This window comes from Oryzias melastigma, linkage group LG19 (assembly GCF_002922805.2).
Source record: "Oryzias melastigma strain HK-1 linkage group LG19, ASM292280v2, whole genome shotgun sequence".
Classification (NCBI taxonomy): domain Eukaryota; kingdom Metazoa; phylum Chordata; class Actinopteri; order Beloniformes; family Adrianichthyidae; genus Oryzias; species Oryzias melastigma.
In genome coordinates, this window is record NC_050530.1 from 16,919,294 (window position 1) to 16,944,565 (window position 25,272).

The 25,272-nt window shown below is 39.1% G+C and overlaps 3 protein-coding genes across 3 annotated transcripts in view; 1 reads left to right on the forward strand and 2 right to left on the reverse strand.

Annotated features, from left to right (window-relative positions):
• Positions 1-3,152: 3,152 nt before the first annotated feature.
• g6pca.1 (glucose-6-phosphatase a, catalytic subunit, tandem duplicate 1) lies at positions 3,153-6,521 on the reverse strand. The gene is made up of 5 exons (XM_024263408.2): positions 6,195-6,521; positions 5,999-6,108; positions 4,649-4,754; positions 4,457-4,572; positions 3,153-4,389 (listed from the first exon to the last, which is right to left on the reverse strand). Exons 1-5 carry the CDS (start codon positions 6,410-6,412, stop codon positions 3,881-3,883), a joined length of 1,059 nt encoding a protein of 352 aa, XP_024119176.1. The 5' UTR covers positions 6,413-6,521; the 3' UTR covers positions 3,153-3,880.
• A 2,748-nt stretch (positions 6,522-9,269) lies between these two features.
• Positions 9,270-12,311, forward strand: g6pca.2 (glucose-6-phosphatase a, catalytic subunit, tandem duplicate 2). Its single transcript, XM_024263406.2, has 5 exons — positions 9,270-9,575; positions 9,652-9,761; positions 10,907-11,027; positions 11,412-11,527; positions 11,602-12,311. The coding sequence occupies exons 1-5, from the start codon at positions 9,343-9,345 to the stop codon at positions 12,102-12,104; spliced, it is 1,083 nt and encodes a 360-aa protein (XP_024119174.1). The 5' UTR covers positions 9,270-9,342; the 3' UTR covers positions 12,105-12,311.
• Positions 12,312-16,630: 4,319 nt separating this feature from the next.
• Positions 16,631-25,272, reverse strand: part of myo15b (myosin XVB) — a 38,400-nt gene continuing 29,758 nt past the window's right edge. Inside the window, exons 39-59 of the mRNA XM_036217215.1 lie at positions 24,897-24,956; positions 24,751-24,826; positions 24,548-24,666; positions 24,242-24,357; positions 24,015-24,156; positions 23,774-23,885; positions 22,344-22,683; positions 22,210-22,261; positions 22,001-22,073; positions 21,846-21,922; positions 21,695-21,771; positions 20,227-20,357; positions 20,060-20,154; positions 19,903-19,980; positions 19,703-19,799; positions 18,904-19,052; positions 18,692-18,822; positions 18,100-18,233; positions 17,890-18,023; positions 17,573-17,713; positions 16,631-16,882 (exon numbers count right to left, since the gene is read on the reverse strand). Of these exons, the coding sequence (XP_036073108.1) occupies positions 16,823-16,882; positions 17,573-17,713; positions 17,890-18,023; positions 18,100-18,233; positions 18,692-18,822; positions 18,904-19,052; positions 19,703-19,799; positions 19,903-19,980; positions 20,060-20,154; positions 20,227-20,357; positions 21,695-21,771; positions 21,846-21,922; positions 22,001-22,073; positions 22,210-22,261; positions 22,344-22,683; positions 23,774-23,885; positions 24,015-24,156; positions 24,242-24,357; positions 24,548-24,666; positions 24,751-24,826; positions 24,897-24,956 (2,394 nt within the window). The 3' untranslated portion in view covers positions 16,631-16,822. The remainder of the gene's footprint in view (positions 16,883-17,572; positions 17,714-17,889; positions 18,024-18,099; positions 18,234-18,691; positions 18,823-18,903; positions 19,053-19,702; positions 19,800-19,902; positions 19,981-20,059; positions 20,155-20,226; positions 20,358-21,694; positions 21,772-21,845; positions 21,923-22,000; positions 22,074-22,209; positions 22,262-22,343; positions 22,684-23,773; positions 23,886-24,014; positions 24,157-24,241; positions 24,358-24,547; positions 24,667-24,750; positions 24,827-24,896; positions 24,957-25,272) is intronic.

A 25,272-nucleotide genomic window follows, 5' to 3' on the forward strand; every position in this document is an offset into this window, starting at 1 on the left:
GTGTCTGTCATGAGCGCAGCACAGCGGGCGGCAGGAGAGATCCAACAGCTTCACAGCTCTTTATAAGTTGAGTGTCATACGGAATCGCGCAGCTCCTCCATAATCAAGAGATTACCGGTTTCGAATCCCACTGGGGGCTTATTTGTTTACTTCTATTTTTTTTTATCCCAAAACTGTTCAATTCAGGTAAATAAATGTTTTTAAAAAATACACAGGGCCAATAAATGACAAAATAGCAATAATGGGGGGCTTGTTTTGATTTTGGTACTTTCAAAGGACAGTCAAATATTGCAGTTGGTTGCGCAATCCCTGGATTATATTTACAAAGCTGTGTGATGTACTTCTGGTTTCTAGGTGGCCTAGTGAGTAAACTCCAGCGCTAGCAATCAAGACATTCCCGGTTCGAATCTCACTGGGGGCTGATTTATTTGCTTCTTTTTTTTTTAATCCAAAGACTGTTCAATTCAGGTAAATAAATGTTTTTAAAAAAATACACAGGGTCAATAAAAGACAAAATAGCAATGTGGGGGGTGTTTGTTTTGATTTTGGTACTTTCAAAGGACAGTCAAATATTGCAGTTGGTTGCGTAATCCTTAGAATATATAGACAAAGCTGTGTGATATATTTCTGGTTAATAGGTGGCCTACCGGGTAAACTCCAGTGCTAATAATCAACAGGTCACTGGTTCGAATTCTACTGGGGGCTTATTTGTTTGCTTCTTTTTTTTTTTTAATCCAAAAACTGTTCAATTCAGGTAAATAAATGTTTTTAAAAGAATACACTGGGCCAATAAATGACAAAATAGCAATGTGGTGGGTGTTTGTTTTGATTTTGGTACTTTTGATTGGCTGCATATCGATGTGCTCATGGATCCACTACTTGCTCTGGTGACACTGTTTGGGCGAAGTTTTTCACTCCGAATTTTTTTATGTTGAATTTCTGACCCATCGAAATTTTAAGTCTCGAAATTAAAAACACATATTTTTTTAAGATAGAAAATATTTTTGGGAGGATCAAATTTTGCTGTTTAAGAAGCAAGGGTTAAATAAAAATTCAGAATAAAAATTCAGAGGTTAAAAAAATTCAGAAAAAAAATTCTGAGGTGAAAAAAATTCTTAGGGTCTGATGGAACTAAAAAACTTCCATAGTTTTTTCCCTAAAGAAGCAGATTATAATTAGGTCACAAACAGGAAGAGCTGAGTGAGAAAAACAACCGTCTGGAGCTGACAAACCAAAACAATTTCTTCACTTTATTGACAGTCATGGCTGTTCATGCTGACCCCATTCACTGTCCACGCTGCGAGTCGCTCCTCACACATAACTGCTGGAGATAAGCACCGGAAAACACCTCATGATAAAACCAGATAAGCTGTTCTGAAAGGATATGCGTGATCTGATATGAGGGATAACAGTTTCCCTTTAGATGAAGACGTTTTTTATCGTCTGATTTAGTAAAATGTTAAAGAGGTCCAGAATTTTTTGTTAGTTGGGATAAAATAGAAATGAACATTTTAATGGTTCACGACGATTTTCTAAAGTGTTTAAAAACACTTTTTGCTCAAAATTAGGAGTGTAACTAGAACATTGAATATGGATGCAGAAGAAAAAAAATATTTTTAAATGTTTTATTATTGTCTTTATTTCATTAAAAATATTTCTTTTGCAATGCTTAAAGAAGTTTGTATTGAGGATTTTTTAATCTTTTTAAAAAATAATACTAACACTGACTCAAAAGTTGGCACCATTTTTTTGAGGGGGCAGCTGGCCAACCTGCCCCCCCATAGCCCCGCTCCTGCTTAAAAAGAATTTATGGGTTTAAATATTTACATAAAAATCTCATGATGTTTTCGATTGCAGAAAGTAGTACACTTGAAGTTTATTTAATGAAGTATACTGTAGTACAAGTACACGTTAGAGTAGGAAGTATATACTTGAATACTTCTTTAAATTAAATTGGAACATTTTTAGTTTACAATATATAGAAAGTATATAAAAAGTGAACTTCAAGTATACTCAATTTTAGTATAGACTAAGTACACGTGTAGTACAATTAAATAGACTACAAAGGACTATTTCCACTCATGTAGGTAGGTGTTTGTTACTTAGGATGTACATAGTCATTAAATTTGGTGAAAGCAGAAACTGCAATAAGGTCCTCACTGCATGGCGCCAACATCTCTATTTCTCCTCGTCAGTGAACTCGTCTGCTTCGTCACCTGAACGCCGTCCTATGTCAGAGGCATGAAAGGACACGCGTGCCGTCTGCATTGCTGTCCGCCCCTTGACCCTCTGCGTCTCACTCAGAGGTGCTGGCCTGGCCTGTAGAGAACGTGCCCCGGTTAATGTTTAACGCTTGTTCCTGCGTGGGGATTTATCAGTCTGAGACTCTGAGAAGAAACTGCCAGGGAAGCAGAAGAGCATGACATGATTGTAAAAGGAGTTTTATTTGCTAAAAAAAAGCTGAGTTGGTGGGTTGTTCATATTTTGGCTTAGATTAGAACTTGCAACATATGTGGTTTTTATATGACTATAAACTTCAGTTTTGAGTTTAATAAAAAAGATTAAATGATTAATGTAACTTTTTAAAACAAAATATACTCATCTTACATAAATTTGTTCATTGGACTTTTGCAGAAAATCATCTTCTCCAAATCTGGATCTGTTGGTTTCAATTAACAAATACACAGAAGCTTGTTCAATTTAGGGTTTACTTGAATCTATTTCATTGATTTATAGTCAATATATAAAATGCAAAACATTTCCACAACTTCAGAAACATTTTTCCACATTTAATTTAAAAAACAAATCTGAATGTGCAACTTGGGCGCATTTAAAATGCGTTTTAATTTATAATTTAATAGGAAAGATACAATTTAATATTATACTTGCTTTATAATTCAACGATAAAAATGATTTAAGATAATTTTTTTTGTCATTCAGTAAAATTGAATGACACTTTCATACCGAAAGAGTCAGTTTTAATTTACGGAAATAAGAAAAACTTCACTTTTGCGGCTAAATTACATTTTTAAGACGTTGTAAACCTGTGGCAATACTGTAGTGCGACCCTTCTCTGACACTTTTTGCTCATTTCTAAAACATCAGCTGTAAATAAGTGAGAAAAATTGACATTGAGGAAAACTGCTTCCAGGACAAGTGAAAATGTGCTTATTATTTCAATGAATGATGGATAAAACTGCCTAATATGCCAAGAGACTACAGCTATTTTCAACGCCAAGAGGCAGACGAGACATGCTAGCTACGATAAGCTAACCGCGAATGAACGATGCTAAACAGTTTACATTCATTTGGGTGAAAATGTATTGGTTTTCTTTGTAGAAAACACAAAGGAATCCCATTGCAATAAAGTGTTCATTAAACAGTCTGTTGTCTTTTACTGTTATTAAAATAGTTCACAAGATGCTAGCCACAACATTTTCACCAAATCAGCCTCTCGGCACAAAAGTTTGGACACCCCCACTGTAAGAATTGCATATTAAACTGAAAAAAAAACTTGTTAGTTGTTTTTAAAAAGATTTACAACAGAGCTAGCTGTAAAATGCTAATTACAAAACTTTTGATGCAAAGGTTTACTGTGACTACGGAAAACATTTGTGCTTCTGATAATATCTAAACCAAATTATTATAAACTCTTTTATTTACATATAATTCTAAATATTTAGCTTTACAGGTCTGACAGATTCAGGCTAATCGCTGCTTCACATTTAAGCCAATATGATAACATGATGACTGTATTATGCAGACAATTTACAAAAACATCAGTGACTGACCCACATCAAAATATGTAAAAAAAAAAAAAAAAGTTCAATAAAAATTAGAAAATTTGACTATTTCTAGTAGCTAACCCACAGCTATGTTTTTACAAGTTTTTCCCATCTGTCTTTCCCATGAAAACCCTGCAGAGAACCCAGGGAACCACAGCGGTTGGGATTAAAAGCGCAAAAGCACTCTTACAGAAAGAAAGAATGTAGAAAATAAGGTGGTTCTCGGAGGAAAATGTCCACTCGTTCAACAGCTGAAGCAGGAACAAAGAGATGGTAATAGAACCTATCTTCAAAGCAGTGGTGGCGCTTTTCTTCTTGACGCCATTGTAGATGGGGGAGTGCATGCCCAAGCCGAGACCGAACAGGCTGCCCATGTTCCGCAGAAGACTGGCAAACGGCGTGGAGTCCAGGTGAATCCATTCTGGCTTGATGCACCATTTTTGGGCTTTGTCCAGAGTCCAGAGGAGATCCACTCCCAGAGTTTTGAGCAGAAGGTAGAAACCGATCGCAAAGGAGGTCAGGCAGAAGGTGATGAGGAAGTACTGGTTCATGCTGGCCTTGTAGATCCATTTGCTCTTGGAGACAACCTCAGCTACAAGAATGCCTGAAACACAACAGAGAGGTCAATACAAGGTCTTCATACATAGAGCTTCTCTTTAAGGCGGGCCCACCTGTAATGACTCCTGCAATGACCTGATGTGGGAAGTGGGCCGCCATGAAGACCCTGGACATGCAAACCACCAGCTCCACCAGGAAGAACAGCCCCCATAAACCCATCTGCAACAGTCTTTACAGAGGGAACACTCCGTCCACATCAGTGTACAAAACAGTGAAAAGCACAACTGCAAACGTCTGAAACTCACCTGTATAGTAAAGCAGGGCATCGTTTCTCTGCAGCGATTGAGAGGACTGCCGTCACCATGACGTACCAGACACAAGCGGCTCCCATAGCATGTCCAGAGGGGCTTCCTAAACAAAATTATTCTTAGCCTTATTTGGTTTGAGATGCCAAATTACCCCTAGGAGATTAAGATAATTTAAAAAATAGAATGTTTTTTGGGAGCAAAGTCAAACAATTGATTTAATAAGCTAAGAACTTTCAACTTCCTGGTTCTTGTCAAATTATAAGTAGACAATTCAATTAGAAATTATGCACATAACCCTATAAAACTATTTGTATCATATATTCTGAGATCTCACTAAAATGATCCAAACTTTACCTAAAATTATTGGTTATGACTTCCCTGTTTTTCCATGTTCTGCCCTGTAGTTCATCATGATTCCACTAGGGGCAGTAGAAAGAATGTTTATGCTCATTTCAAAATGGCTGCCTCCATGGAATCTCAAAAACACTTTTGGCGGGAAAACATTTAGCTAATTTTCTAAATTTTATAGTGAGAATAACTCTTGTATTGTTTTTCATTTTTTGAAATGACTACTTTCTGTATTGAAATATGCAAAATTATTTCTTTATAACACAGTTAGACCATGTTAAAAATATATGGATCAAATTTGAGACATTGGGTAAATTAGGTGCTTTTTTCCTGAACACTCATGTCAAGATTTTTGCATATTTAAATAACATTGTGAGCAAAAACTACCAATGCACCCAATAACAATAAATAAAGCTATATATACTCATAAAAAAACGTTTTTTGTGTGTGTATTTCATCAAAGTGTTTCAAAAATATGTTTTATTCAGATCAATTCTTTTAATTTGTTGGCTTTACACCAAATTTAAATTCAATCCCAAAAGGGGCTAAAATCCAAAATGTACCTGAGGCTGTGGGCTGCACAGGATAAACTTTTACTGAACACACTAAAACTAAAATGTTAAAACTCTAACAATGCAACTTTTAAATATAATTATGAATAATAAAAACAGGCAGAAATATTATCCCAGAATAAATTTACTTAAAACTTAAATAACTTTCAAAATTTTACTCTCCATAAAAATATATTATCAAAATTTTACAAGTTAGAAATAAGCACAAGATAACATTGGGCCATTGATTAAAGCAAAAATGTCTGGGGGGCTGGATATAATTATCCAGTGGGCTGGATCCGGCCCCCGGGCCTTGACTTTGATACATGTGTTTTACAGGGTTATATATTTTCCAGATAAATAGTAAATTTTGTCAAAACTGACTCAGACGGAGGTCAGTTTTGAGAAAATTCAAGGAAAAGACAGGTAAAGGTGCTAAGGGTCCTACCTGGACCAGTCTCACATGTGATGGGAAACTGCAGCAGTGGAGGAGCTTCTCCTTTTCTGTAAAAGTGGGTCTCATGAACCCACCAGTAGGGTCTTTCCCCAGACAGAACCCTGCCACACGATTGGAAATTAAAAAAAAAGATCAAATCACTCCTCTCCTCCATGTTTATGTGACAGCTGTTTTCACCAGAGTTTACCATTTCAGCACCAAGTTGAGCCAGTCCCCAATGACGGCCACCCAGATCAGCCTGAGCCCCGTGTCCCTGCGCAGGTGAAACCAGATGGGGAACAGGCAGAAGAAGGTGGTGTGCAGATCAGCCACGGTGGACGCCAGCGTGAAAAACTCCTCATGCTTGCTGTATCTGCTCTGCAGATGAACCGCCAGCTCAACCCCCCAGCTGTGCAGAAGGTCCATCGTGCCCAGCGTCAGAGGACGATAGCCAGAGTTTGGAGTGTTTCGCCGTTTTTTTGTAGGAAAGGGTTCCAGCCAGCGTGTTCCAGGCTGTCCTGTTTCTGTGTGATTCCCATGTGGACTTTACTCAAGGCTAGCAAACTTGTTTGCGTTTGGGACAGTGCAGACAGTTCCCCTAACCTTTACCCTCCAGAGGCTCTGTCTGGTAAAACCTATCAATAGATGATGAAGCAGCCTGAGCTCAGAGTTTTTATGGATTTCTAAGAAAAGCTTTTATTAACAGTGTAATAACTGATGAACTATTCCTACGATCCAACCAGATTGATCTGTCTGAGGCAAGTTCTTAATCGAATCAACCTACACCATTATAAAATTGTTATATCAATATTGTAAAATACCATTTGGATTAAGACGTGGTAGGTGTATTTTACAAAAAAAAAGACCAAGTACTATTACAGCAGACACACATGTAAAAAATGATCAGTCCAATGTGTAGTAGGGGTCTAACAATTCATTTTTAACAATAATTTAATTATATCATAATTCATGTTTGACAATACAATTCATTCGATATTGGTTGATTTTGAACGGTCCAATTTGATATGATCCACTAACCTAAAATCAACCCTTGTTCGTTTGCACACATACAATTGGGCAAATAAGTATTTATTAAGCCACCACTTGTGCAAGTTCTCCAACCTAAAAAGATGAGAGAGACCCGTAATCTTCATTATACTGTAGATATACCGCAACTATGAGAGACAAGACGAGAAAAAAATCCAGAAAATCACATTGTCTGATTTCTAAAGAATTTATTTTTAAATTATGATGGAAAATAAGTATTTGGTCACCTACAAACAAGCAAGATTTCTGTAACTTCTATAGCGAAGACACCTATCCACAATCTCACACAGTCACACTCCTTACTCCACCAAAGAGCTGTCTTAGGACACCAGGAACACAATTGTTGACCTGCACCAGGTCAAGACTGAATCTGCAATTGGTCAGCAGCTTGGTTTGAAAAAATCAATTATTAGGAAATAGAAGACATACAAGACCACTGATAATCTCCCTCCATCTGGGGCTTCTCACAAGATCTCACCCTATGGGGTCAACATGATCACAAGAATGGTGAGTAAAAATCCCAGAACCACACGGGGGAACCTAATGAATGACCAGAGTAACAAAGACTACCATCAGTAACACACTACGCCCCCATGCAGGGACTCAAACTGCAGTGTCAGACGTGTCCTCCTGTTAAAGTCAGTACATGTGGAGGCCCGTCTAAAGATGATCCAGAAGAGGATTGGGAGAATGTCCTATGGTTGGAAGAACTTTTTCGTAAGAACTCTACTGCATTCAAACAACACCAAACCTACTGTAAAGCATGGGGGTGGAAGCATCATGCTTTTGGACTGTTTTTCAGCAAAGAGACCAGAACGACTGATCTATGTAAAAGAAAAGAACGAATGGGGCTATGTATGGTCAGATTTTGAGAGAAAACCTCCTTCCATCAGCAAGAGCATTGGAGATGAAACGTGTTTGGGTCTTTCAGCATGACGACGATCCGAAACACATGGCCCAGGAAATGAGGGCGTGGCTTCATAAGAAGCATTTCAAGGTCCTGGAGAGGCCTCCAGATCTCAACCCCACAGAAAATCTTTGGAGGGAGTTGAAAGTCTGTGTTACCCAAAGACAGCTCCAAAACATCACTGCTCTAGAGGAGATCTGCATGGAGGAATGGACCAAAATACCAGCAACAGTTTGTGAAAACCTTATGATGACTTACAGAAAATACTTGCAAACAAAGATGAAGTTTTGTTATTGCCCAAATAATTATTTTCCACCATAATTTACAAATAAATTCTTTATAAACCAGTCAATGAGATTTTTTTTCTCACTTTGCCTCTCATGTTTGAGGTATATCTATGAGGCCTCTCTCATCTTTTAAGTGGGAGAACTTGCACAATTGGTGGCTTAATAAATACTTTGTTGCCCCATGGTATGTAGTTTGATTATCTTGAAAGATATACAAGGAATCTAAAAATTTTCACCTTCTCTGGTCAGTACCAGGTATTTATCTCTGAGTCACACTGGTGGAACTTTTAATTTTAGGTCAATTAATCAGATTTTTGAAAATAAAGAAATATTAACTACAAATGATGATTTAAACCAAATTGCTGCTAAAATGAATCAATACACTCCTCTATTTTTTCCAGTAAAAAAGTTGATAAGTGTATTGATTGAGTTACATGAAAGTCCTATTTTATCTCCAGAGTTCTGCTTGAGCATGGCCTAATAATCAGTATGTAAGACATGATGTGTGGACTTCCCTGACGTCACCAAACGACAGTGACCTGCCACCGCCTGCCGCTTGACAATGAGCTTTTGAGGTATTATCAGTGACCTCAATGTCTGCGCAGCACAAAGGCGATCCTTCAATAATTAATTTCCTTATGTAATGCACTCAGGGGTTACTCCAAGATTCATGGATGTTTTTTAAGAAATTATCAAGCGAGCCATTGCATAACCGTCAAATTATCAGCAGACGGCTGCATGAACTTGGAAGACGTATTACGCTGCACTTTAGAAAACTGGAATCAAAAGCAAAAAAAAAAATCAATCTACAAACTGTTTGGTTGAGGTTATCAGTGGGGAAGATGGGTATCAGTCACTGACCCCCTTTACTCTGAACCGCCAGATACCAAATGACGTTTTGTTTTCCTGCTATCTTTTCACCTTGTTTGTGTGACAAACGTCCCAAACTCGGTGTTTTATTACACATGGGAAGGGTCCAAAGATCAGCATGAGCATGCGTCTGGGTGGTGGGGCCCTGGTATAAAACCAACCAGCTGTGTCCCTGATAGCTACAGCGCTCTTCTCTTTGGTTGAACTTTCTCACAGATTAGCAACCGTCTTCCCTCCAGGCTAAGATGCTTGACACACTGATGGACTCCGTTCAGGGTTTCGGGGTGAGCAGCACCCACTACCTGCAGACCAACTATGAGGACGCCCAGGGGTTGTTTCTCTGGGTGTCCTGGGCGGCGGACCTCAGGAACACCTTCTTCATCTTCTTCCCAATTTTGGTTCACCTGAAGGCCTCCGTGGCCATCAAGCTCATCTGGGTGGCTGTGATTGGAGACTGGCTGAACCTGGTGTTCAAATGGTGAGTTGGTCTTCTTTGGGATTCCAGTTCAAGCGAATCTTTTTATTTGAATTTAACTAAACGCTTTCTGCTCCAGGATTTTGTTCGGCGAGAGGCCGTACTGGTGGGTCCACGAGACGGCGCATTATACCGACGATGCTCGCCCACATATTGAGCAGTACCCCATGACCTGCGAAACCGGACCAGGTGAGACATGAACCAACCCTAACAGATCTCTAAAGTTTATCTTTTATGCAAATTCATCTAGAGTTTCCTACAAACATATTCCTGTCTTGTCTTTCAATAACTATTTTGAAATAAAACTTTTATTTGGCAATTGTGCAATAAAAGTGTCAATTTAAAGAAAAACTTGCTGCTGCTATTGATACTATAGAAAGTGATCGAAGTAAAATAAGTTGAATTATCTAATTCATGTTTAGGGGTCAGTGAACTAAACTCCAAAGTTAACCCATGAGAGCCCAGACCAATTATTCCTTAAAATAAAAATTATGCATGATAAATCACAAACTAAGTGGACCATTTAACACATTTATGATTTTTTTCAGTTACACTGATGTCACCATGGGTTCTTTTGGGTTAAAAATAGCCCAAGTTGGGTCATTTTTGACCCATTTTCACAAATTTTCATTAAAGGTTAACTAAAAAAAAGAACAAAAATTGGGTTAAAACAAAACAGCTTTAATCAAAAAAATTGGGATTACTCCAAAAAGTAACAGAAAAAAATGAAAATTGGTTTGAAAACTGTTTTTTTAAGAGTGTTTAATTCAAATTGCATGTCAGTAACAGTAAAGGAAAAAAATAACTCAAACTTTCTTCAAACTACATGACATAGGGAGTCTTTTATTTTGAAAGGAAGTCATGTGAACTTCTGTCAAAGGTTACAAACTATCTAATTTTTAGCAAAAATAAAAAAAAAAGGTTATTTTGTCTTAGTTTAGGTTATATTCCTTAAAAAAGCAGTTCATTTATATTTATCATAATAGCAAAAAATAAAATAATAAAAATTTCTTATCTTTCTAAAGGGTGAATTGAGACTTTGTGGCTCCCACTGTGTTGTTATCAGTAAGAAATTGATCCGATTTGCTCTTTAAGCATTAAAGGATGAAGGCTGCTGACCTGGTAGAAATGTAAAAAAGTAGTTTTAGAGCTAATTTTTCACCCATTTCTGAAAAAAAAAACTTAAATAACTTAATAATCTTACTAAAATAAACTAGTTTTTCCTTAAGGTTGGGGGTTGTAATTGTATTTTGAATTGGGGGGGATACATGTGCTGAAGAAAACCTGTATTTTGGTGCAGCAGCTGAACTGTCTTCATATCTCTGCTTTTCCAGGCAGTCCCTCTGGACACGCCATGGGAGCCGCAGGAGTCTACTACACCCTGGTGACCTCCATCCTCGCCATCCTCAGCAGCACGACTCAACAGAACAGCAAGCCGTCCTCAAACAAACACTGGTGAGTGAGAGACCTCCATTTTTCTGTTTTTTTGTTTTGCTCTACCCCTCCCCGCTGACATGAGGGCTGTTTACCACTTTCCTCCATCCGGAGCTTATCATTCAGGACACGCTATCTGTCCCGCGCTGCAGTAGATCATTGACTCGGTGGGAGCTCTGGGAGGTGTTAATCATGGGTTGTTTTGATGTTCACCAAGATTTCCTGAGAAGCAGAAAACATTTCTGCTATTTATAACCTTTTAAAAATCCTGATTGATGGGAGATAGAATGAGTATCTACCTATTAGTACTCTATTTTAATATAAAAGGTGTTTTTTTTCAACTTTGAGCCCCTTCCCCCTCAAATTTTCTTGTGCCCTGGGAGTAACATTTTTGTGTTTTTGCAGGTACCTGAAGGTCGGCCTCTGGTCCTTGTTTTGGGGCGTCCAGGTGTGCGTCTGCCTCTCGCGGGTCTTCATCGCAGCTCACTTCCCTCACCAGGTTGTCGCTGGTGTCATCACAGGTCGGTGTTGGAGCCTCTTTCACACATCTGAGCGTGACTTTGACAAAGATGCTAACCTGCCTCCGTTCCTGCAGGCATGATTGTGGCCGAGGCCTTCAACAGAACCCAGTGGATCTACAGCGCCAGCATGAAGAAATACTTCTACACCACGCTCTTCCTCACCTCCTTCGCCGTTGGCTTCTACCTCCTGCTCAAAGCTCTGGGTGTGGACCTGCTGTGGACCCTGGACAAAGCCCAGAAGTGGTGCGTCAGGCCCGAGTGGGTCCACCTGGACACCACGCCCTTCGCCAGTCTGCTGCGTAACATGGGCACGCTGTTTGGGTTGGGTCTGGGCCTGCACTCGCCGCTCTACACCGAAACCAAAAAGAGCAACAGCGCCGTGGTTAAAGCAGGGTGTATCATCAGCTCTTTGGTCCTCCTGCACCTGTTCGACTCCTTCAAGCCCCCCACCCACACCGCCGCCCTCTTCTACCTGCTGTCCTTCTGTAAGAGCGCCACCGTGCCTCTGGTCACGGTTAGCATCGTCCCGTACTGCGTGAGCAGAGCTCTGACCCCACAGGGCAAGAAGTTCATGTGATCTCCCGCTGTAAAGAGCTGAACTGTAAAGACTTTTTCTCTGGTGCTTCTTCACACGACCCCCCAGGATCTGAACTCTGGGAGTTGCTGGAGAACCGGCAGCGTTTTCATCACAACCTTAGATATCTTATTGCATTGTCATATTGTATTTTTGTATGTATTAGAAGCTATTTTTGAAATTTTTTTAATAAAAAAACTGAAAAAAGAATCGTTTTGTTCTCTTTTTCTATTATTTATCTCTTTTTTAGTTGAAAAATCAACAAAAATGTAATATTTATTTGGGTTTGGAGACAATCTGGTGAGAAGAAAATATGAACAACATACAAACAAGAGTTAATACATTTAGAGAGTGGATATTCCTGCAGTTTAATAGTAAACCAGAACAACATATACTGCTTTAATCCTGAACTATTCTATGAAATGACACTTATATTAGAGATCAATAGTCTCCAGTCTAATATGTTTCAATCAAGTTTTTGTTTTTCTGCAGTGCAGTTTCAGAGTTACATCATCAGACAATCACACTATCTGATCATTGCTGGATGTGTTCACAGCAGCTTCTCCCATTGTCACTTGTTTTATCTTGTGCATGTTCTAAGAATATCCTTTAATCTTCAGAAATTTTTTTAATAGATTTTTGGGTCAATCGTTTTTATTATTTCTCCTTTTATTTAGAAACATCTGCATATTGGACATTTTATTTTATTTTGAAAGGCAACACTATTTCTCCTAGAATTTGAGGAAACTGAAGACTCCTTTGGTTATAATTGGGTTGTTTGATGTTCTGAATTGAAGTAAATTTGACAGACAGATAGTAGTAACAGTTTTCACCGTTGGAGTTACCAATCTCTCCTCACAGCTGGAAGCTTTCTGTGTGGAGTTTGCATGTTTTCCTCGTAGTTGTGTGTCTGATTTCCTCCCACGGTCCAAAAACATGCTTCACGGGTTAATTGTTGACTCTAAATCATATGTGATTTCAGCTTTGTGATTTTTGTGATAATTTTTAAATTTTTTGTTAAATCATATTCTCTCTCAATTGATTTTTCCTCTTTTGAGCACTAAATTAACTGTTGTTCTTTATTATAAATAGAGGTTAAAACATTTTTACTTGCATAACTTCATTATAAGAGCAATTCAGCTATTTTATAGATGTTTTTCAAATAGAACCTCAAGTAGAACATGTTACTGGAAGATTTAAATGATTTCAATCAAACATTTATTCAACCGTCTATAACTTTTTTGTTTGTTCTGTGAATATTTCAACAAATATGTATTCTTTTTGCAGTTTAGGTGTCAGTTAAAATCCTTTTCTATAACTGTTTTTCCATTTCTTAATGAACAAAGTGGATCTGCAATTCAGTAAAAATAACAATAAAAGACATTTTTGTGAAGAATTGTGTAATAAACTAAAGTTTCTCGTTATGTTCCAGTGCAGAAGTAAAGTCCGTCCCATCCAGGTGGCCTTGTCCAGAAAAACCTCATGTTCTGGAGGCAGCATGAATCATTAACTCAACCCTGCAGCCATGGCCTTTAGCCTGGCCGGCTGTGATGACATAGATCCACACGTCACGCGTGTGTCTGTCCGGCCGCCAGTGCACACACGGACAGCAGTGCACGTTGAGCGATCAATATTTACATTTATCAGAATCCAGCGTCATGCCAGGAACACGGAAAGTTTTTGTGGGACAGCAGTTTTGACAGCGGAACGTTTCCACACCGAATTAGGGTCAAAATGGCGCAAAAGCATCATTTGCTGAGCATCATGGGACGGCCTGACGGCACCATGAAATCGAGTCTATCAGGGGATTCAGTATTCAATCTGCAAAATATTTAAACAGAACATTACAAATATGTCTCCTGAAAACACAAAGTAAGCAGAACAGTACTTTGTCGTAAACAAAAGTGGAAAAAGCCGAGAGATCTGGATGATCACCAGGAAAGAAAACTAAACTACAGAGCAAGAAAAATGACAAAACAGACAAAACTTCAATTACCAAACATTTATGGCATTTATTTTCTAAAACATCGGTTTATTATTTATTTATTTCTATCATCTAGCAACAATTTCAAGTGTCAACCTCTGGAAAAATATTGACAAATGTTTCATTAAATAAAAATTACTTTGTGAACAATATTTTTTTGGTGCAGAAAATGTTTTATCAGGTCTAGTGCCGCATAAACTTTATTAGCTGCTGTTTGAACTTCTTTTGAAATCCTGGACAGTGTCGTAAAGGACCCCCTTGTCTAAAATAGCAAAACCTGTTTGAGCTGGAATTTATTGTAGATAGGATACAACTGGAAGATATACGGTGTTAGTCATCTAAAATTATTATTTTTTTGCTGATCACCGCTAGCTCTGTGGAGAAATTGAGTGTTAAAATACTTAATACACTTAAAACTACAAAAAATAGAATTTTCATGGTATGGCTCCTTTAAATTCAGGGAAACTTAAATTTAGATTCTATTTAGCTACTTCCTCTCCCAGACATGTCCTCACCTGAACAGCAGAGGGCAGTGTTGCACCTGTTGGAGGTGAGATATTCTCATGCCTTTCATAATTATAGAAAAACAAAGCAAAGTCAAACTATACTTTAATAAAAAACAAACCTATCTAAATTATTTATGAGCAATATTTATAATTTTAATGAAATCACAAGCTTTTATTAGGAAGTTTTAGGTTACATTTGAGCTACTGTGATGTGAAAAAGGCTTTTATTTTAGTGACGTTACTTTTTTAAGACTAATTTTGAAAGACACCAGTTTGAAGGATCTAAATCTGCTGCAGTGTAAAGATAATTCCAGAAGGAAATACTGGGAAAAGGGGAAAACATACCTGTAAAATATCCTTGAAATAGTGCAAAAGTAACAGGAACAAATCGGATAAATTAGTTTATCCTTTGATGATGACCACAAACGTGTTGAGAAAATGTTTTATGAAGGTCCAGGATGATGATTTGGACGAGTTTTCTCCACTCCAGGTATTTTTAAATATGTTATATTATAATAAAAGATCAATAACTTTACTATCATGTTGCTAAAATTAACATTTAATTAAAAATTCTGCCAAATTAGCTTGAATATTATTTTCTCTTCTCTGTATTTTTGCAAAAGTACTTTATTATAGTATATAAACATCATAAATAATATTAAATCCTGCCTTCAAATGTTGGTAGTTCTGGTTACATACATGTTTGAGGGTCCTTAACCTGCAGGTACCAGCAGAAAACCTCAGGGCTCCTTCATGTGTTTTTTAAGGGTGTCAAAGTCTTAGAGCGCCCCCTTGTGGACAAATCAATTATAATTAGTCAAACCTTAGAGATCCAGCTTCTAAACAAAGCCATAAGGAGTCAGCATCACTATTGATGTGAATAAAATAGTCACTTCAAGGTTTTTCTGTTCGATTTTCTTTGAGCAAACATTGACAAAGAAATAGACTCTTTAAAGACGGTGTTGTTGCCTTGGAAAGTACGCAAATACCAACAATTGAACCTTAGAGAGAATTGTTTATATATCATAGTTTAGAAGTGGCTTCAGCACCAGAGATTTCTCAGATAATTATAACCTTAGCGGCCCAGACCGGACTGAACCGGATCGGTATTTTGAGGCTTCCATTATTAAATTGACCAATTTGTAACATTTCTGGTCCCTCATTGATCGTAGGTCCATAGAAAAATGAAACGGACCAGTTAGGGCGGAGCTTCTGTCGTCAATCCATTGATTGGCGGAAAGGTTTTATGACAACATCAAGTGTCCAACCAGAACTTTTCCCGACTCAAGATCCAAGCTGGAAATGTTGTCCTCTTTTGTATGTATTTTCATCCTTTTGTTCTGTATCTTTCCTCATCTCCTGCAGCTTTTTTGAAAAAGAATATTCAATTCTTTGCATTCAGTATTCCTGCCTTATTCGCGGGAGTTAGGGACCAGAGAATCCACAAAAAAGGAGAACTGCTGTAGTTACAGATCAGAAAAGAGGTTTACAAAAGATAATAATGAGTTTACACTCAGACAAGTTTGATTTTAGACTACAGGTAACTTTTTACCCTTTCTTCTGCTTCCTGCTACAGAGCAGCGTATCTAGGAGTATGATTTTATGAGGAAGATGGGAGTTCTGCTGCGGTCCAAACGTACTATGAAGAATGTTTTAATCTCTTACATTGTCAACTGATGTTGACCAAATTGGTCACACTCTAGAGCCCTGTCTCCGGAATGAGGAGAAATGTGTTCACATTTCCCCAGGAAACTTCTTGGATTCTGATTTTTTTATTTATTTATTAATTTTTTTTTTTGTCGTAGCCACAATAGTTGGAGTGGCCGTAAAAATGCCAAACAGATCTTTCAAACTTCTTACGAGACCTCGTCCAGAAGGGTTTTTGCAATAAACATAAACCTATAGAGGACAGTCACTGGATTGCTTCAGTTTAACACAAAAACGGAAGAAATCATAGGTATGATGGACCAGAACAATCTTGTGTTCTGGAAGCTCCAGCAAGACCTTTGATAAAATAGGTAAGAAACCAAAAGAAACACTTTTATTTATTACATTTTTATTAAGTTGAATGAAATCAGCAGGAATTTCTTTTGAATAATAATTAAACAATATCTCCTCCTAAAAGCTCTCAGAACCAAAGACTGAATTGTGTTGTTCTGCAGAGGCGACTGACGGTCAGCCTGAGGTCAGGGTCAGATGGTTGTTTTTTAAGGGGTCTCTGGCACTGAGTTTTAGGCTGGGCTGTGAGTCATGTCCATGATCAGAGCCAGGGTGTGGCAGAACTCTTTAGCCTGAAACAACAAGAACAGAGAAAAGAAGACGTGATTTACTTCTTCAAGTTTTCTTTCCCTTCCTGGCAGGAACTTCGTCTGTGCAATACTGCCCCCTGGTGATCACCTGCTGGAGTTGTTTTTATCAGCACTCCTCCTAAGTTTGAAGAGTGAAATGAACTTTCCAGAAGGGTCAAGTAAATCTTCCAAACTAAGTAAATACAGCAGTTTAGTCAAAGTAAACAGGCAGCAAATGGATGCACACAAATTCCCTCAGGATTTCCTTGCTGGAAGATGCAAAAATTCATGAAGCAAAATGTAATTTAAGGACTTTTACATCATTTTCATACACCAAACTTCACTGGTAGAAAGCTTTTTTTATGGTTTTAAGCTAGTATATATGTGTGCACAAGGTCAGCGACGCGTTGTGTTACCATGACAACGAGCCAGACCACGGATCAAATCGACCCCTTTTTGTTAAAAAGTGATTTAAACCAATAAATGAATAAATAAATATGATTAAAGTACTAAAAACCAATTGAATATTTATTCGTTTTGTAAATTGAGTTACTCCCATACTTTTTTTTGCAACTGTATATTTTTTGTAACCTTCTACTTTTTTTTTTTTTTTTATAACACATTAACAAATACCCCTTTTTCCTCTTAAATCAGGCTACATCACTTCTACATGATGACCTCCAGAACCTTTACCTGTTTGAGATGCAGCGTGATGGTTTTTGGTCTGGCTGGGTTCCCGTAGCTGATCTCTGCGACTGGAGCTTTTCCTTGCTTCTTGGGACGGATGGTTCGCATGGACTCAACCTCGGCCAGCGGGATGTTGAACACCTGCTCCTGAAGAACAGAGACCACAGCCAGCTGACACCTGCAGTGTGTGGGAGGAGCCTAACTTTGCTGTGTTTTTAGCTGGGATTACCATGAACTGTCACTTTAATGTGATACTATGTGCTGTGTGAACACGGTAGTGGCAGATATCCTTCCCTCATCAGTTAGTCTAACAGCTGCAGTACCTGACTCTTTGGGTGAAGGAAGGTCACCCCCTGGTGGTTGACACTGACGATGCAGGGGGAGGGGCATCCTCGTTGGCTCACTTTCTGGACCGGGAATGAGTTGGAGCCAAACAGAGGCAGACTGCTGAGACTCTCTGAAGGGAGACGAAGGTTTCACGTCATCTTTGGTCGCAGGGGAGCGAAGAGGAACAAGTGTGGGGGTGCACCCACCTATCAGGCGCACTTTGGCATCTTGGGGGCTGAGTGACTCCATGGCAGAGACGTGAACGTTGCAGGACGAGCAGATTTCCTCCAGTTTATTGCTGAGGCCGTCCTGTAGGGGAAGGTACTCTTTGACCTCTGACCTGAGGGGGACACAGAAGCTGTGAGGCCGCGCATTCTGATGCAGAACGCCATTTTTATACCCATAGAATTAACAGTAGGTTTTGAATATTCTGCACTCCGATCATCTTTTAGTTTATTTTAAAGCGCTCTTTTAATCATGATTTTGCTGTTTTTAGCCAAAAACCTCAAAGCTCTCACTGGAGAAGGAAAGGGGGGTGGGGTTGCTCTGCTCCAATAGTCCCGCCCACAACTCAGAGGTGAATTTCTAATGAGCCCCTGCTGCTCTGCAGAAACTATGTCCTAGAAAACAACAGTTTTTCCTTTCCTTTTTTTTAAATTTTGGTTAAAAACATCATAATCATAATTAAAAGACCACTGGGAACGCTTTGAAAATAGATCAAAAGATGATTGGAGTGAAATTTCAACTTGAAAAAATTAGAGAACTTGAAATGGTCCCAAAATGTCTGTGATGACTCACAAGGCGGGGGGTTGTGTGACACCCCGAGCCACATGCTGCAGGGCAGCGAGCTCTGCCGCCTGCCGAACCAGCGAGGAGGCCCCGGCGCCGGGAGACATCTTCAGCCGACCGCTCAGGTAGTCCTCCAGGAGCTGCACACAGAGCCACAGGTGTAAAGCAGGTGAGAGCTTGAAGTAGAGCTTCAGTAGAACGGCTGTGAAGCATCCGGTCACCTGCTGGTAATGGAAATCCAGAAACAGATCGTTCTCGAAGGACAGAGGGGTTCCCCACATGATCCTCCTGAAGGACAGGGAGATGGAGCCGTCATCCAGCAGGAAGTCGAACAGGTACTCCCCAGCATGCAGGGGGCGCACTAATCCATCTGAAGGAGGAGGCAGTGTTTACTGTGACTTCAGTGTTGCTAAAATAACTGATGTAAGCAACAATAAATAAAAACCTTAAAGACTGAAAATAAATAATTCAATTAATCGACAAAATACACATTATACAAAAAATATTGATCTGCTTTACAGTCCAATGGGCTCATTTAATAAAAGACATGAATTTAACAGGTGATGTTATGGTAAAATGGAATATCTAGAAAATATATTTCCTACATATATTATATATTTTAATATGTAAAAAACAGGTTTTATTCACCTTTTCCAAATTATAAAGAAAAACATTTTTTTTTAAGTATAAGTCACATTTTTTGCATAGTTCAGGTGCAACTTTTATGTAATTTGTAAAAAAAAAAAAAGAAAAGGCTCATAAGTTTATTTTCCCACAAACAACCACTAGAGGGCACTGTTGGTGTGAGTGTCAGGATTTACATAAAAGAAGAAGTGTAGCTCAACATTCATCTCCAAAAAACCAAACTTTTGGGACCTGGAAGATCATTTCTCACCATCCTGTTTTAGCCAGAAGAACTTCCTTTAAACCTGGTTCTTATTTTGGTTGTCTTTTTCTGAATATTTCGATTCAAGACCAGAACAGAACTGATCTGTGCTTCTGTCCAACTATCAGACTCACCTTGCTGGCGTTTGGCGAGGATGGAAAACTCTTGCATCTCTTCCGGCTGTGAGATTCCCATTTGGTTGCACAGGTCTTTCATCACGTCTAAGACTAACTACGGTGAGATGAGTCACGAAGGATGTGATGTTACTCAAAGAGGCGAGCACGAATCAGAAGTTGTGTTGAAATCTGGATTTTTGGGTGTGAAATGATCTTACGCTGAAACTCCGGATTTTGGCAGGAAACTCAACATTTCCGGGGAACAGGATTGTAATTCTCCGGGAAGTTTTACCAGCCTGAACAAAAGCAGAAGACCCACACTGACTCCTCTGAAGAATCTTCATGAACTGTTGTACCGTTTTACTGAGCAGTTACCAGGATGGCGTCCATCTCCACGTGTGAGGGGATGTTCCTGCGGCCGCCGAACCTGACAGAGCGATCGAGGTTGTCCTGACAAACGGCCGCCAGATCTGAGGAAGAACAAAGCTCATGAAGAAGAGGAGTTGACAGCACTAGTATAATTCGTCTGGTATCTGGTCTACCTTTAAACGGATGCTCATAGTCCTGGGAGATGTCATGAAGGTGCTGCATGATGTAAGGATGCAGAGTCCCAGAGCAAGGGAAGAAGCCGGTTACGAGGACCAGGAGGCGCCAGCCCAAAGTGCAGCTGGATCTGACACAGAAAACAACAGCAGATCACGAGTGATGTCAAGACTAACACTTTTTAAATTGTATTTTGATCTTTTACTGCACCACGATGTCATGAACCTAAATGAAAATATCTCAAAAAGAGGATTTTCACAGCATTTATTAGGTTAGATCGGGGGTCTGCAGGTCTTTTATTGAAGAAAAATAAACAAAGTTTCTAAATGTTAAAAAGTAAATGTAAAGTAAGAAGTCACAAAGCAGTAAAGGGGAAAAATAAACTAACTTAAACTTTAACTCATTTAAAAACAGTTGAAGAAGAGTGCATATCAAAAATCAAACTACATCATTTTTGTGCATTCTGTACAACAACAAAAAAAAAAAAAACAACAGACATTGATAAGCACAATTAGTTGCACCAGATTTTTAACTGAATTTTCAATTTTTTAAAAAAATTAAGTAATTTTAAGTGTTTTAGATAAATATGGCAGGGGTCACTTAATTAGCTCAGATTTAATTTTTTTGTTAGACTTACATTTCTGGCAGAGACACACCAACAGCATTAAAATCAACTATTTTTATTTACTTTTACTGTATTGAGATGATCATATGTGACAGGGTGTCTTTTATTTTGAAAAGAACTTGTCTCAAAAGTAAAAATAGAAGACTATGTTATTTTGATGTTTGTGTTTTATTCATTCAAAATGAAAAACCGTTCATTTATGTTTATCATAGTAGTAACAAAAGCATAAATACAAATCAGAGTCTTATTTTTTTAAAGGGTGAAGAAAGACTTTGTGGCTCCGACTGGGTTAAAGTCAGTGAGGAATCAACTCGTATGGAGGAAGCACAGAGCAAACACAACCTCATCAAGTCAGCAAAAATGTAGAAACCTTTATAAAGTTTATCTTCAAGGTGCACCTCAGCCAAAAATTCATAAATTTAACTTATCTAAATTCAGTAAGTGCTAGTTTATTAACCCTTACTTGATAAAAATATTATCATTTTAATTTCTTTAGCCACAGAGCCACTATGGAGATGTAAAGGAGCCACCAGTGTCTCCAGAGCTGCAGGTTGCAGACTACTGTCCTAGAAAATGAGATATTTTTTTTTTTTTACATTTTTTTATTTTAGCTAAAAACATCATGACTGGGAGTGTTTATAAAGTAGATCAAAAGAGGATCAGAGTGGGACTTCTTAGCATCTCCTTTTGACCTCAACTAATAACTTTAGGATTATGCATTTACATTGTTATTATAGGTACAAAGTGTCACATGCCTTTTTCTTTATTGTGTACCAGTTGTGTGAAAGTTAGTTACTTCCTTCTTCTTCCATTTATGTGTCTTCACAAGGACAAGGACTTACTGAGTTGGGTTGTTGGTGTTCTGCTTGATGACCTGGCAGAAGATTTCATCTCGGAGCATCTCCTTCTCCTTCCCCAGCTGGAGAGAGCAGAGAGGCTTGTTCAGACGTCAAATCTATCAATCTAGAAAACCTACAGTGGCCGAGCTCTGACCAGCAGGATGTGGCTCAAACAGTCTGCTTGTGAGATGTTCTTCTTCATTGGCACATCACCCATGAACAGCATCAGGTCTGCAGGGACGAATCAGGAGAGGCTGACAGAGGAACACAAACGGCGAAGACGACGGAGCTTAGAGGAGCTCTACTCACTCAGGAAGCACTCGACGGATAATTCGTTCATTTCAGGATCATCGAAGAGGATGAGCGACTCTTGGATGGGGACCTGTGACAATAACAGATCATTATCTCACAAAGCTGAGCTGTAGATGTTGTTTCATCGGTTTATAAGGCTCATAAAGGAACGATTTAAATGTAAATATTCATTTTAATAAACACCATTTAACAGTCTTAGGACTCACGTCTGTGTGTTGAATCAAACTCCTGCCACTGAGTGGGCTTGAGGTCGAAGCTCTGTCAACAACGAGCAAAAATGTATAAATATATTTGCTTCTACATTGAATGTATTATTATTTTTACAACAGCTGTCTCACACCTGAAATACTTCATGGCAAAGTCCACCATAGGAACCACGACCTCCAGTTCCTGGACGGAGCCGTGCGTAGAGCTGGGTCCGGACCTCTGCACGAACCCCTGAGCGGAGTTGGAGCGCGACGGCTCGGACTCCGGGCTCATCTGTCTGGACGGTGCGAGAAGCTGAGGAGGACCTGTGGGCGGAGCGTTCCGGGTGCTCCTCCTCATGTTGCTCCGCGTGCTTTTCCTCTTGTCATCTCTGCGGTTCAGGTGACGGTAGTGGTAGTCTGGGGCTGCGGACGGCTGCGTCAGCTCTTCTGGGAAAAGTCCAGAGCGCCCCCCCACGGTGCCGAACTGCCAACCTGATAAAACACACAATCTGTGAGTGCTGGGATGGAGGAAAACATGAAAACCTCTCTGATCCTGTGTGGGGAAAGAAGATCATAGTAGTTTACATCTGGATGTAACCTCGGCAACCTTTAACAGTAAAAGAGTCACTTGGGTTCATTATACACTGATCAAAACCTAGAAGGAGCCGCATGGACTTACTTTAGCATTTAAGAAATTTGGATTTGCCTTTATGACCTTCTTATTGCTTTTTTTTAATTATTTTTTATTAATTGTGAATTATGAAAATTATTTTTGGTACCAACAAAAGCAAAATTATAAAAAGAAACTAGCATGTATCAAAATGGGATTTTTTTTTTCTCCATTTTTTCCCTTTTACGTTTAGTAGATGCCGAATTAGCAAAAAAGCTAACTTGTTGCTTAATACCTAGCCGAACTCCAAATTAGCATAAAATTCCTCAGTAAATTAAATCAGCCAAAAATGTTAGCATGTTGCTAAAATTAAAGCTGAGCTCTAAATTTGCCTAAAAACTAGCCTGATATTTTTAGACAAAATCAACAAATTTGTATTGTTTTCTAGGACACGGTTCCTGCAGAGCAGCAGGAGTTTATTAGAAATTCACTTCTAAGTTTTGGGCAGGACTGTTGGTGTGTAGTAAGCCTATCCCCACTTCCCATCATCCCTGTCAAACTCATTTTGGTTCAGGCGCCACATTCAACCAGTCTGATTTCAAGTGGGCCGGACCAGAAACATGAAAGTAAAACTTGTTATCTGTACATTTGTTTTTGTTTTGTTTTGTTTTTTTTTAGTTGGAAGAAAATCTCTCAACAAACCCAGTGACCTAATCATTTAGAATTATTAGTTATTATTATTATCTTTTTGACAATAACATTTTGGTGTTACAGCTAATAATTTCATAGCAAATGAATTAATTATTTCGCATCCCCTAGTGGCGGAATTGCGCATTACGGCCATTTCTCTAAATAATCATAGCTCGCCACAGGAATGGACTCGAAAGTGATAACTTGAGCGATATCTGAGCTAATTCTTTGGTATAAAATATTGATTTTAGTTGAACTGTGAAAGTAGAAGAGTTAGCTGACCTCCCTGGAGTCCCTCCATGGGCAGCAGCCTGATGACATCTCCTTTAGTGAAGCTCAGCAGACTCTTGTCGTCCGTCACAAAGCTCTTCAGAGCCACCACGTGGCCCGAGCCCTGGAGGTGTTCAGAGAGACGCAGTTACTGGAGAAGCTCTGCTCTGGGAGGGTGTCCGAGAGACAATCCACTGCTTGAAAAGTGGAAATAAAAGCACGTATGATAGGGAGGGAGGAGGAGGAGGAGCACCTTGATGAGTTCTTGGAGGAACAGTCGAATCATGGCATTGATCTGAGGAGCTCTGGTGGATCTCAGCACCAAGTTTTCAGACTTCAGCTCCAGCTCCACTCTGTCTGAACCCTGGAGCTCCAACGACATGACCTCTGCAAAACTGAAGTCATTCAGATGTTATTAAACACAGGAAACAAGAAGGACATGAAGCTCAAACCACTTCTCCAAAGATCCAGCTTCTTTACCTGTAGCCTTTGAGCAGCCGGAGATGCTTGGGGTTGATTCCAGATGCTTTCACCATCTTCAGAAGACAAATCCCTCGATGAGACACCCCCAGAACCTGCGCGTCGCCACTGTCAAGCTGCAAGAGAAACGATAAATGCCTCACTAAAGGGTAAGAAGTTCATGAAATCATGTCACATTTATCATGTTTAAGAAGTCCATAGATTTGTCTCTGTAACCAGATTCTCTTGGAGGAATCTGACATCATTCCAGCATTTACAGTTTTTTTCCTGCTGTTTCATTTGAAACGTTTTGCAGCTCGCGCTCACCGCCACAGGAAACAGCCGAGCAAAGTAATTCTCCCAGTTGTCTCGAGCTGCGATGATTATTCTCTTCTTCATGCCGTCATCCGGGATGCTGCTCGCTGGTGGGCCGACATTGAAGTTTGCTACACAAGTAAAAATAAAAATGTATTGTTGTGGCATTTTTCAGTCCCGATCAGACAAAAACCGCGTTATGCCGTCCAGCTCACCCAGCAGGTCCTTCATCTTCCTCCTCTCCTCTCTGTCGATCCTCACACAGCTGTCCGAGAAGGTGTCAGTCATGATCTGGAAAACAGAGAAAGGTTTGTGAGCATGAACTGTGTTTGGTGTTGGGACCAAACCACGACATGCTGACCTGTTCACACAGCAGGTTGAGAACGTAGGGCGAGTTGAAGAGCTCTCTGGGGTAAAACACCTGCACAGTAGAAAAGATTTTAGTGTGTTTGCTGACTCTTCATGTCTGCATCCTCCACTAAAGAGCAGAGATCGTTTAGGGTCATGGTTCAGATCAGTAAAAAAAATAAATAAATAAAAAAAACAACAGCAAAAAACAAGATAAAAGCCTAAAATAAAAAATTTAAAAAGCTTCCAAACAAATATTTACTAATGTTAGCTCATTGAGGCCTATTTATAAAAACAAAACTAAAGTTGGAACACAAACAAAATGCCAAAACCTGTAGTTTCTGATTACATTTACACGTCTTTAGACCAAATCTACAAAAATTGAGAGA

What these genes read in the sequence shown, in the direction of transcription:
- g6pca.2 (XM_024263406.2), top strand. Translation starts at nt 9,343, where the DNA reads ATGCTTGACACACTGATGGACTCCGTTCAGGGTTTCGGGGTGAGCAGC. An exon ending in CCGTCCTCAAACAAACACTG is followed by an intron (nt 11,028 to 11,411) that starts GTGAGTGAGAGA and finishes GTGTTTTTGCAG; the next exon opens with GTACCTGAAGGTCGGCCTCT. An exon ending in TGTCGCTGGTGTCATCACAG is followed by an intron (nt 11,528 to 11,601) that starts GTCGGTGTTGGA and finishes CCGTTCCTGCAG; the next exon opens with GCATGATTGTGGCCGAGGCC.
- g6pca.1 (XM_024263408.2), bottom strand. Translation starts at nt 6,412, where the DNA reads ATGGACCTTCTGCACAGCTGGGGGGTTGAGCTGGCGGTTCATCTGCAG. An exon ending in CTCAACTTGGTGCTGAAATG is followed by an intron (nt 6,109 to 6,194) that starts GTAAACTCTGGT and finishes ATCGTGTGGCAG; the next exon opens with GGTTCTGTCTGGGGAAAGAC. An exon ending in CATTGCAGGAGTCATTACAG is followed by an intron (nt 4,390 to 4,456) that starts GTGGGCCCGCCT and finishes GTTGTGTTTCAG; the next exon opens with GCATTCTTGTAGCTGAGGTT.